This window comes from Gracilinanus agilis, chromosome 5, assembly GCF_016433145.1.
Source record: "Gracilinanus agilis isolate LMUSP501 chromosome 5, AgileGrace, whole genome shotgun sequence".
Taxonomy (NCBI): Eukaryota; Metazoa; Chordata; class Mammalia; order Didelphimorphia; family Didelphidae; genus Gracilinanus; species Gracilinanus agilis.
Genome location: NC_058134.1, coordinates 281,542,237 through 281,554,992, shown reverse-complemented (window position 1 = coordinate 281,554,992; position 12,756 = coordinate 281,542,237). Strand labels below are relative to the sequence as shown.

General features: G+C 38.5%; 1 protein-coding gene across 1 annotated transcript; it reads left to right on the top strand.

Moving 5' to 3' along the window:
* The first annotated feature begins 153 nt into the window (after positions 1–153).
* On the top strand, positions 154–12,705 carry TSFM (Ts translation elongation factor, mitochondrial). The gene is made up of 6 exons (XM_044677436.1): positions 154–237; positions 694–840; positions 2,749–2,877; positions 4,802–4,924; positions 7,740–7,827; positions 12,153–12,705. The coding sequence occupies exons 1-6, from the start codon at positions 181–183 to the stop codon at positions 12,557–12,559; spliced, it is 951 nt and encodes a 316-aa protein (XP_044533371.1). The 5' UTR covers positions 154–180; the 3' UTR covers positions 12,560–12,705.
* Positions 12,706–12,756: the final 51 nt, after the last annotated feature.

Below are 12,756 nucleotides of genomic sequence, written 5' to 3'. Positions count from 1 at the left end.
GCCCAACGAATCAGGGAACCTCAGGCTGGCGGATAGCACTGCCCTCCCCTAACTCGAGTCCGGGGCCGGCTTGAGAGGTTTGTCCCAGCCGTCGCTCCGTAGGTTCCACCTTTGCCCCTGCCCTTTCTGGTTCGCGCATGCACCCTAGTCAGCCGGCAGCTGCTGCCGGGGCTGAAGAACATGTCCTTCTTTCCCTTGTTGCGCCTTTTCCGGGACTTGGGGCGCCGGAGCCGTCCGGTAAGGGGATGTGGCTGCGGAGCTCGAGTCCACCCAGCTCTCTCCACCGCCTCCTCTTTCGCAGGTTCCCTTTCCCACCTAGGCTGCAGCTTTCCCTCTTCCCCCCATCACCTCGTCTGGCCCGCTACCCCCGTTGCCTTCCTCCCGCCCCCTTCTTACTTCTTTTCTCCCTTCCTCCAGGTTGCTCCCTTCCCACCTCCTTCTCACTTCCACTCTTCCCATTCTCCCCCTAGTTACTGCCCTTCGTGTCTCTCCTTACCTCTGCCCACCCCACTCCAGGCTGCTTCCCTTCTTCCCTCCTGCCTCCCCTATACTCTTTATTTCTCCTTCGAATACCTTCTTACTTCCTCCTCCTGCCCTCCTCCGGTCTTTCCCTCACCTCCAGCCTCCTCCCCCTCCCTACTCCTCCCCCGACCCTTGGGCCCCTCCCTTCTCACCTCCTGCCTGCTTCCCTAGGTGCTCCTGGGGTCCCGCCTCTTCGGAGTTGTGAGGCCCGAGGTGGTCTCCAGCAAGGAGCATCTGCAGAAGCTGAGGCGGAAGACGGGTTACTCCTTCACCAACTGTAAGAAAGCGCTGGAAACTTGTGGCGGGGACCTGGCCCAGGTGAGGGAAAGCTCTTTGGACAGGGAAGGAAACTTGAGGCCCTCATATTGCATTTAAAATGAGTCTCCTTGAGTGGACTCTGAGGCGGAGTTCAGTTGATTTATTCCAGGTCACATGGGTTGGAAGATTTAGGACTGGATCTGAACTCGGCCCTTCAGAGTTCCAGGGAAGAAGTTCTTAACCTGTATTGAGCCTTTGGCTATCTGGCAAATCCATTAGATTGTGACTTCTTAAGGACAGGGATTGGCTTTTGTCTCCTTTTGTATCCCCATCGATTATGGTAGGAACTTAATAAAATTTTATTGTATGAGTGAACAATGAATGGGGCAACTTGGTAGCACACTGGATAGAGAGCCAGAACTGGAGTCAGGAGGACCTGAATTCCCATCTAGCATCAGACAGTTGCTAGCTGTGTGACCCTGAGCAAGTCACTTAACTCAATTGCCTAGCCCTTACCATTCTTCTGTCATGGAAACAGTCCTTGGTATTGGTTCTAAGACCAGAAGGTAAAGGTTTTAAAAACAAAAAATGAATGAATGGTGAAGCCAGTGGACCCCTTCTAAGAGGAATGTTTTAAATACATAGGATTACAGAGGAGATCAGTTGTATTTTGTCACAATATTAAAATTTAGGAACTATAGGCCAAGAACCTCCACTCCCTTTCCCCCCCCACTCTTATCATGCTCAATCAGTATTTATGATATTCATTTAACAAATAATGGTTATGTTTTATAGTTTTATAGCAAAAGTGTTCATGGAGTCATGCCTCTCATTCATTTAACCATGCAATCAAGCCTCTACTCAAGGGAAACAACTATATCAGAACAACCCTGCTGACATATAGACAGCATTCTGAAGTATGCAGAAAGTTATACACATTCCCTCCTTTGAACCTTCCAACAGTCCTGAGAAGTAAGACATACATTTTATAGAGGAGGAAATGAAGTCTCAAAGTAGTTGTGACTTGCTTGATTCACACAGTTAGTATTAAAGGCAAGATTTAAATAAACCTTTCTGACTCCAAATCCAATACTCCAGCCTATGGGGCCTTAATTTGGGGAGAATTTAATTCAGGACTACTGCTAGCCCCATATTTTCTAGGCGGAGACCTTTGTGCCTTTCAAGTGGTAAAGAGAAGCTAGTCTTGGAGTCAGGAAGACTGGAAATTCAAGGGCCATTTTTGACTCGGATTGGCTTTGGGACCTTGGAACCTTCTTTTGGGAGGTAGTAGGAGGAGGAAGCTTGAATTTGGACTCAGATACCCTAACTTCCCCAACATTTTCTTATCTGTAAAATGATCCTAATACATACATACATCTATATACATGTATATAGATGTAAATAACGTATATCAATTGTATATGTGAAGTCTTGCAAAACATATTTCCATGTTGGCCAAATACAGGCTTTTTTCAAAATAAATCTTTGAAGCCAGTTGTGAAGGAAGGTATTATATAATGTTAGTTGCTATTATTCTGAATGTATTAAGCCTTTCCTGTTATAGAGCTATAACTGTAGGTGGCTCAGTGGATAGAGAGCGTTGCCTAGAATTGGGAGGTCTGGAGTTCAAATGTGGCCTCAGATACTTCCTAGTTCTCTGATCATGAGCAAATCACTTAACCCCAGCTTAGCCCTTACCTCTCTTCTGCCTTGGAACCAATACACAATATTGATTCTAAGATGGGAAATAAGGGTTATTTTTTAAAAAGTAGATGATGAAGACTTTTTATCTCAGGAACCCATTATTACAAGACTTGATTTTTGCCTTACACTCCAGATTGTCATTTTATTAAACATCTTGGAGTTCAGAGCAAACAGAGAGAAATTAAAGACAGGAAAACGTTTAGACTTTGCAGTTCCAGAATTCTATATCTGACATGCTTTTTTTCCTTCTCCTATGATCTGCAGGCAGAAGCTTGGCTACATAAGCAGGCCCAGAAGGAAGGATGGAGCAAAGCTACTAAACTTCAGGGTAGAAAAACTAAAGAAGGGCTGATTGGATTGTTACAAGAAGGAAATTCAGCTGTAATGGTAGAGGTGAGCCCCTCAAGTACACCACTTTCCAGGAATAGGTGTTGATCTTAAAATATTTTATTACTTGTACCAGATATTTTGGATGGAAAAGTTATAAACTCCAGAAGAGTTGTCAGAGATTCAGTGGAACTAAGTAGGCAGTGTAATCAGAAGTCATCAATACATATGGTCTCAGTGATCTCAGTTTTATATAAAAATGCACAAAGGAATATTGAGACGAAGTTTATCTTCTTGGGTCTCTCCGAATACTCCGTTGCATTTTTATTCTAATTTGTGTTTATCTCTTTACCTTTAGAGAGGCAGTATTGTGTAATAGATAGAAAGCTAGTCTTGGAACCAGGAAAACTGGCAATTCAAGGCCCTTCTCTGACTCAGATTGTCCTTGTGACCTTGGATAAGTCACTGGAAATAATAATCTGAAGAAAAGGTATTGACTTGCTTAGATAGAGGGAGTTTCCCATGCCATTGAAAATTCATGGATCAAATCTCTTCCAACCTGTGAATTTTAAAATTAATATTCAATAACTAAATATTATATTTTATAAAGTTTTATTAATAATAAACTAACATAAAAAAAAAACTAGAGGAAAAGGTGCTGAACTCACAGAGCTCACTCCCTGGAGCAAAAGAGGAAGAGGGAGGAGTTACAGCCAACTATAAACAATAACATGACCATGAAAACATGGAGGCACAGGAGAGATTAAAGGGAATTTTGGGAAAACTAAGGATTTATGGGGGATGAAGTCCAAGGTTCAAAATCTCCATTTATACAAACCCCTCATTTCCCCTATTGCCAAGATGTAAGTTCCTTGAGTGAAGCCACTTGATTAACTTCATCTTTGTATTCCTGGCATCAAGGGTATTTACTTGCCCATAACTTCTGTGTCCCCAGCTTTGTCTTGCCATAGTACTTTTTTTTTTTTTTTTTTTTTTAAATTTCAAACCCTTAACTTCTGTGTATTGACTTATAGGTGGAAGATTGGCAAGGGTAGGCAATGGGGGTCAAGTGACTTGCTCAGGGTCACACAGCTGGGAAGTGTCTGAGGCTGGATTTGAACCCAGGACCTCCCGTCTCCAGGCCTGGCTCTCAATCCACTGAGCTACCCAGCTGCCCCCTTGCCATAGTACTTTTGATGTCAATCATAGCTTCTCTAAAACTTAGCAAATTGTGTTTGAGAGATTTTTTGGCATTATTCTTTGGACAATCTGGGAGGAGCCCCTCCAAATTTAGTTAGTTTTCTTCTTGGACAACAGACAAATAATAGATATCATAGGGGCTTTGACTTGAAACCTTTCCAGCTTGCTGTAGGACCTTTTAGAGTTTTTGTCCCACTGGCACAGCCTTTAAAATCTTAGTGTTACTTCCATGCCATGTTCTGATTAGGTCTTTAGTGATTTTCATGCATATCATAGGTATTGCTTAAATGTTCAGTTGTTAATTCAAGGTAGTTATGAATCCATGCTTCTTCATCTAGTCTTGAAAGGTTTCCTCAAGGGCTTAGAAATTATGTACATTAACTGATGGAGAGAGGGGAGGGGACTTGGAAGAAGTTTGGGTGTCATTGTAGATGAAGGATCAGAAAAAGGGAAAGGAGAGGACAAATAAGGTCTAGAACAAAGGAAATGAAGATGGGAAATAAAATTAAAAGGGAGAAGGTCCAGCTTAGTTATAAATTCATGCTCAAAGCATCACTGGTAATGTTCTGAAAAGATTTTCTCAACTGGCATGTTGTCTAATTCATTATGGCAAGAGTCACTTAAATTTCTGGACTTCTGATGGCATAGGAATGGTGATTTAAAGATTAAGGAGATGTAGTTATGTCTAAAATACAATCTAGCTTTATTTTTGTTTGTACAAAAATTAATCCTTCTCATTTTTAGGAATTTGCCACCAAACTGTCGTTTATATCATAATTTTTACCTACAGGTGAACTGTGAGACAGATTTTGTTTCTAGAAATTTAAAGTTTCAACAACTGGTCCAGCAAGTGGCCCTGGGAACCATGCTGTATTGTCAGAGCCTTAGGGAACAGCTCTCCACATACAGGAAGGTGAGTTTGGGCTCTGAGTCATCTCTGAGTTCATAGCTCAACCCAGACTCTGTGTCTAAAATGGAAAAAGGAAGGAATTGCAAGATGGTTAGATAGAGAAGACTCGTTTTTAGTATATTTCTGGTCTTATTTGGCTGCCAAAACAATTATTTGCAATGCTTTTGTTGTTTCCTCCTTCTCTCTACCTGTCTCATGAGCAGAGACACAGGGAATAAAATGTTATTTAATGGAATTTTTAAAATTTTATTTTATGTAGGGAATGGTGAGATGCTTTATAAAACTATATAGCACAGGCAAAAGAATATGAACCAATATTCGGGTTTTAGTAGTAGCTTTTCTGCTACTGTCTGCTCCAACTCCACCTCTCTTGGTACTAATTTATTAATTTATAAAATGATGAGATGAACCTGAATGTTTTTTGAGGTCCTTTTGAAAGAACCTCAGAAATCACCCAGATTGAAGTGCTTTATATTCTAAAGGCACTGGTGTTAGAAGAGATTGTATATAAAAATCTGTTATAGATGCATAATTATTATTAATATAACAGAGAAAATGGTATTAGGGTAACCATATAGTAACAAAGTTTAAGTTGTTGCTTTATTTGGAAGAGAGTACTATTGTTCAGGTAAGCTTGGTGGATTTTGTTTTTTTTGCTTATAATTTTTATTTTTATTATTTTTTAGTTGGTATTCATGTGCCTTTTTTTGGTTATAATTTATTTATTTAGAATATTTTTCCATGGTTACATGATTCATGATTTTTCTCACCCCCTCTTTCCTCCCTCCTCCTGGAGCCGATAAGCAATTCCACTGAGTTATACATGTATCATTGTTCAAAACCTATTTCATAGTATTCATATTTGCCGTAGAGTGATCTTTTAATGCCCAAACCCCAAACATATCCCCATCGAACCACATGATCTATCATATGTTTTTCTTCTGCCTTTCTGCTCCTACAGTTCTTTCTCTGGATGTGGGTAGCGTTCTTTCTCATAAATTCCTTGGATTGTCCTGGGTCATTGCATTGCTGCTAGTAGAGAAGTCCATTACATTTTATTGTGCCATAATGTATCTGTCTCTGTGTACAATGTTCTTCTGGTTCTGCTCCTTTCATTCTGTATCAATTCCTGGAGGACTTTCCAGTTTACATAGAAATCAGTTCATCATTCCTTTCAGCACAATAGTATTCCATCACTGTCAGATGCCACAATTTGTTCAGCCATTCCCCAATTGAAGGACATCCCTTCATTTTCCAATTTTTTACCACTACAAAGAGCATGGCTATAAATATTTTTGTATACATATTTTTCCCTATTATCAAAGGGCAAGGAGTCTTTTTTTTAACATTTAATAATATTTATTTTTTAGAAAAGTTAACATGGTTACATGATTCATATTCTTACTTTCCCCTTCACCCCTCCGACTCCCCCCCCCCCCATAGCTGATACACATTTCCGATGGTTTTAACTTGTGTCATTGATTAAGACCTATTTCATATTATTGATAGTGGGCAAGCAGTCTTTTCAGGCCTCTTGGGCATAATTCCAAGTTGCCCTCCAGAATGGTTGGATCAATTCACATCTCCACCAGCAGTGCATTAATGTCCCAGTTTTGCCACATCCCCTCCAACATTTATTACTTTCCTTTGCTGCCATATTGGCCAATCTGCTAGGTGTGAGGTGGTACCTCAGAGTTGTTTTTATTTGCATTTCTCTAATCAGGAGGGATTTAGAACATTTTTTCATGTAATTATTGATCATTTTGATTTCTTCATCTGAGAACTGCCTATTCATACCTTGACCATTTGTCAATTGGGGAATGGCTTGAATTTTTTTGCAAATTTGACTTAATTCCTTATGTATTTGGGAAAGTAAACCTTTGTCAGAGAGTTTTGTTACAAAGGTTTTTTTCCCAGTTTGTTGCTTTCCTCCTAATTTTGGTTTGCTTATAATTTTTTTTAAATTTGTTTTTTGATTACACAAAAATTCCCAGGTATCTTCCTTATTATTTTCCCTGCCTGAACCAGACAATTGCTCAGCATAAAAATATTTGTATATGTAAATTATGTCTTTTGTCACTTATTTGTCACTTCTTTCTCTGGAGGAAGACATTGACAAGTTATTCTTCAAACATTTATTCTGTAGCTGTATATAACATTTTCTTTTTTCTACTTGTTTTGCTTTTCATAATTTCATGTAGATCTTTCCATGTTTTGTTTTATTTTTATTTATTTTAAAACTCTTACCTTCCGTCTTGGAGTCAATACTGTGTATTGGTCCAAGGCAGAAGAGTAGTAAAGGTAGGCACTGGGGGTCAAGTGACTTTCCCAGGGTCACACAGTTGGGAAGTGTCTGAGGCCAGATTTGAACCTAGGACCTCCCATCTCTAGGCCTGGCTCTCAATCCACTGAGCTACCTAGCTGCCCCCATGTTTTGTTTTAAATTAATCTGCTCTTCATTTCTTATGATGTATTCCATCACAATCATGTGCCACAACTTGTTCAGTTATTCCCCAATTGATGGACTTCCCCTCAATTTCCACTTCTTTGCCACCACAAAGAGAGTTGCTATAAATATTTTAGAACATAATGGTTCTTTTCCTTTTTTCTTTATTACCTTGAGATACAGATCCATCATGGTATTGCTAGGTCTAAGAGTATACACAGTTTTATAACTGGTCACAATTCCAGATTGTTCTCCAAAATGGTTGAATCAGTTCACAGGTCAACCAATAATGTATTAGTGTCACTATTTTTCCACATCACAAGCTTGCAATTTTTCAAATTGATCTTCATTTTCCTTTCTGTGTATATTCAGGGTTTTCTAGAGACAGCTGAACTTTCTCAGCTTAGAGTTGGACCTGATAGAGAAGACTCTCTCAAGGACCAGTTGACATTATTTATTGGTGAGTATTGGTAGTAGTAAGCCCTAGAATGAGACTGAGAATAGGAATCAAAAAGTGGTTCCCACTAAGTAGACTTATTTTTAAAAAATCTTATAATTTCTCAAAGCATGGGAGTAGAAATAAAATATATTCAGGCTTCTGTGTACATGAATCCATATGTGTCTAGTTCTTTGGACTTTATATTTCTTTAAAAGGCAAGAATGATCAATCAGGGAGTCATGGGAACCTTTTTAGTGAACTTGTCCAGGATAGATTGTTGTGGTGAGGGGAATTTTGATTTATCTTGCATTCCCCTTATGGGGTCTAGGGGATTGGGAGGATGGTTGTGGAATCTTGAAAATTAGCTGTTCAGACTCTGAAGTTACAGACAATGAGAACAGCCCTTTTAACCAGATGATTTCATACTGTCTGCAATATATTAGTGAGTCAGAGATGACAAACCAGGTTAGACAGAAGTGTAGGGAGTTTGTTAAGTAATTCTGGAAGAATCTGGAAGAATTCTGGGTGTTTTTGCCTTTTTTTCCTGGGGAATTACTGTAACTATTGAGCAGATCCTTGAGTTATTTTTAAAATTAGTTTTCATTTCTGGACATCCCTTTTTTGTACCCTTACGATATAACTCACTGGGGTCAGTATTTATTTATGCTTGTGTTCTCTTGAATAGCTAATTATTGAGATTGCTATTCCATCCCCTTTTCTCCTGCCCCTTTGGCTCTTTTGTTACTTCTTTATAGGGTAGTATTGATAAAAGGGGAAATTCCAGGTAATTTTTGCTGCTTATGAGCAACTCTGGGGAAAAATTTTTTAGGGGAGAATTCATTTTGAAAGTTGGGTAAAAATGAAGTTTGGGATTTTCTGGGATTTTTGCTACATCCTGTTATACCACTTTAAGATTCTGTTTGTCTAACATGGCATGTTCATTCATAAAAATGATGATTTATTTTTGGCATTCTTTTTTTAAGAATTTCAAATTCTTTCTCCTTCTAGTCCCTCCCCAATCCATTGAGCAGACAAGCAATATGGTACCTAATATACACATGAATTCATGTAAAATGTATTTCTATATTGCCATGTTGCAAAAAAAAAAAAAAGCAAGAAAAATGAAATGGAAAAAAATGTCACACGGTACTCAGAGTTCTCTCTCTCTGGAGTTAGATAGCATTTTTCTTCATGAGTCTTTGGAATTGTGTTGGATTATTGTATTGATGCGAATAGCTAAGTTTTTCAGAGTTGATCACAATTATAATATTGTTGTTACCCTGTATGGCTTTCTCCTGCTTCTGCGCCTTTCACATTTTATCAGTTCACACAAGTCTTCCGGGGTTTCTATGGCATGTTCAGAGCAAGGCACCAAATGTGCTCCACAAGCAAAGACAAAAAATAAATTGTCCTAGTCCTCAAGGAACTTAGGTTCTATTAGAAGTGATGAACCATGTATATAGATGAGCGGACACAAAGTATGTACAGGGTTATACAACCTCATGTAAACATTTTTAAAAAACTGTTCATTTTTTTAGTCATTTCAAAACCTTCCCTCCAGGTCATTATCTGTACTCATTCATTAGTTTTTCAGTAAGCCTTTCCATGCTTCTCTGAATTCCTTCTCACCACATTTCACGTATCAAAGATGTTTTGGCCATTTCATAATTGCTGTGCATTCTCTTGGTCTGCAGTTCTACTGCAAAGAGTGCTGGTAGGAATATCTATGCATATTTGATAATTATGAGACCCTTTTTCCATTAAAAACATCAAAAAATAAAACCTCCTAGTTTTCTTGGTGTATATATTTAGAAGCCAGCTCACTGTATCAGAGGGGAAGGACAACTTAGTCACTTCTCTCAAATAGTTCCAAATTGATGTCCAAAATGCTTCAATCACTTCAGAACTCTACCAGCAGTGGACCAGTCTGCCTTATTACACTCATATACTGTTCCCATCTTTTGTGAAATTATTTTTTAAACCTTTACCTTCATTTTAGAATTGATACTAAGTATCAGTTCTAATGCAGAATTGGGGCTAAGTGCCTTGCCCAGGGTCAGCTGGAAGTATTTAAGGCCACATTTGAACTCAGGACCTCTGTCTGTAGGCCTGGCTCTCTATTGAGCCACTAGCTTTCCCAACTTCTTTTGTTAATTTTGTCAACTTAGATAATGTGAGGTGAAATCTCAGTTATTTTCTTTTTGCTTTTCTTTATCAGTCATTTGTAGGATTCTTCCACATGTTCATTTATAGCTCATAGTTCTCATGCAAGCTGTTTGTATCTTTTGGCCACTTCTCTTACTGGGTAAGGTAGAAATTGGGAAACTATGGCCTGCAGGCAAAAATCAAGACCCTTATCCCCTCACCCCCACCTCTGGAGCCAATGAGCCAAGAAGAGTTTTTATATTTCAAAATAGAATAAAAACTTCGTTAAATGCAAAAAGTTATTTTAAAAAGTAAAAACCGTTCTTGGCTGGGTGTACAGAAACAGAGGGTGGGCCAGATTTGACTTGGGAACTGGAGTTTGCCACCCCTATGTTAAGGAGTTGCGCTTAGTATTACATATTTGTGTATGTGTCACTTCCCTATGTATTTTGTTTATGAGATTTGGGTAGTATTTTATGCAAAATTTTCCCTATTCCATTATTTCTCTTCTTTTTCTTCATTAATTTTGTTTTTCATTTTATATAGTTGAAATTAGTTAAAGATTCGTCCTCTAACCATAGTTTTGAAAAAACCTCATCTCATTTTTTCTCTTTTATGGTGTGACCCTTACAAGTTATTTCAAGAGGGAGAAAGCACTAATAGTTGAGAGAGGATAATAAAGACCTCATGTCAGTGGTCATATTTGAACTGGGCTTTAGGAATTTTTCTTTAAGAACTGACAAGCTTCAATAAACATGAACACATCTTTGTAAAAAGGAAGTGGAAGAGGGGATTGTGTATGAAACTGACTCAATTCTATTTTTTAAAATTATCTGTTAATATTTAGTACACTGACTCATTTATCTTTGTTTTCCTAGTGCTCTGTGTAGTTTAAAAATGTTGCATTGATTTTTTTTTTTTTTTTTTTTTGGTATCACTATCACTCCTTCCCCTCAACAACTTTTCCCTTCCTTCCATGAAGTCCCATTGGAGTAAGAAATAAGTATAGATAAGTAAAAAAAAATTGCCCACATTGGACATATCTAAAAATATTGTGTCTCATTTGGCACCTCTGGTTCTTTGCCTCTCTGTGAAGAGGTGGGAAGCAAGCTTGCATCCTTAGTCTTCTGGATTAATCGGATTTCCAAGTCATTTTCCTTTATGGTGTTGTGATTGTATAAATTGTTCTCTTTTTCTGCTGAGAACTTCACTGAGTCTTAATTCATGCAAGCCATCTTTTCAGCCTTCTCTACATCTACCCCTCTTATCATTTCTGATGGTGCACAATATTCTCTTACCTTTCTAAACTATAATTTGTTCAGTCATTCCTCAATTAATGGATTTCTACCTCATTTCCAGTTCTTTGCAACCATAAAAATGCTTCATAAATGTTTTTTGTAGATATGGGTCTTTCCTCTCTGACTTCTTTGAAGTATATGTATAGTATATGTATCGTAGCAGTATGGCTGTCAGAAGTCACAGTTTAGTTTCATATTGTTTTCCAGAATGGCATAATCAGTTCCACCAACAATATTATGGACCTGTTAACAATTGCCTTTTCCCTTTTTTTTCCCTTAATCATTTTCATTAATCTGATGGAGTTGGGATAGAACCTTGAGTTATTGCTTCTCTTTAGATACAGTTGCTGATTGCTCCTATTTCTTGTTTTGAAAACTATCTATTCGTTTTGATTGACAATCTATTATGACCAATTATTATATTTTTAAAATTAGTTCTTTAGGTCTTAGATATCAGAACTTAGCAAAGAGATTTGTTGCAAAGATTATCCTTCAGCTAGATGCTTCTCTTCTAATTCTCACTGTGCTGATTTTGTGTAAAATCTTTTCAGTTTTATTTCATGAGAGTTGCTCATGATATCTCTTTTTGATCAATCTTCTTTATTCTTTGATGAAAACTTTTCTAGCCATAGTTGTGAAAAGTGGTTTATCTCATTCTTTTTTCTTAGGGGTATAGATTTCAGGAGGGAGAGAGTCCTATTAGTAGGCGAGGGTGGTGAGTTCAAGAAAGGCTTTGCCTCAAGTGGTGGCTCCTGAGCTGGGCTTTGAAGGAGATGAGGTATTCTGCCAGTCAGAAGTAAGAGGATCACATTCCAGGAGTGGCTGTCTGTGCAAAACAAATAGGGACCACTTAAGTGCATATGATGATTGTGATAGCTCTGCTTAAGTTTTGTTTTCCTGCAGGCAAACTGGGAGAAAATTTGACTCTTAAGCGAGCTGCATGGGTGACTGTACCAAATGGATTCTACATTGGTTCCTATGTTCATGGAGCAATGCATAGCCCTTCTCTCAGTAACATGGTGCTTGGAAAATACGGTGCACTCGTCATCTGCCAGACAACTGAAGAGAAACCAAACCTTCAAGACGTTGGCCGACGACTTGGTCAGCATGTTGTGGGAATGGCTCCTCTATCTGTAGGCTCAGTGGATGATGAGCCTGGTGGAGAAGAGGAAACAAAGATGCTTGCTCAGCCCTATTTACTGGATCCCAGCATCACTTTGGGACAGTATGTAAAGCCCCTGGGTGTGTTGGTGGTAGATTTCTTGCGATTTGAATGTGGAGAAGATTTAAGAACAACAAAAACAGAATAGACTCCAAAGACTTTCTAGACCTCCTGAGGAGATTGGTTTGATCACTGTTTTAGTAATACATGTAAGCTATATTTCTCTGCATATATGGTAAAACTGAAAAGGTAATTCCACGTAGCAGATCTAATAAAGATGATTTCCTCCTTGTAGAATCTAAACTTCTTCCTTGTTTGTGAAATGGTGGGTTTTGCTTTTTTTTT

What these genes read in the sequence shown, in the direction of transcription:
- TSFM (XM_044677436.1), top strand. Translation starts at nt 181, where the DNA reads ATGTCCTTCTTTCCCTTGTTGCGCCTTTTCCGGGACTTGGGGCGCCGG. An exon ending in TGGGGCGCCGGAGCCGTCCG is followed by an intron (nt 238 to 693) that starts GTAAGGGGATGT and finishes CTGCTTCCCTAG; the next exon opens with GTGCTCCTGGGGTCCCGCCT. An exon ending in ATTCAGCTGTAATGGTAGAG is followed by an intron (nt 2,878 to 4,801) that starts GTGAGCCCCTCA and finishes TTTTACCTACAG; the next exon opens with GTGAACTGTGAGACAGATTT.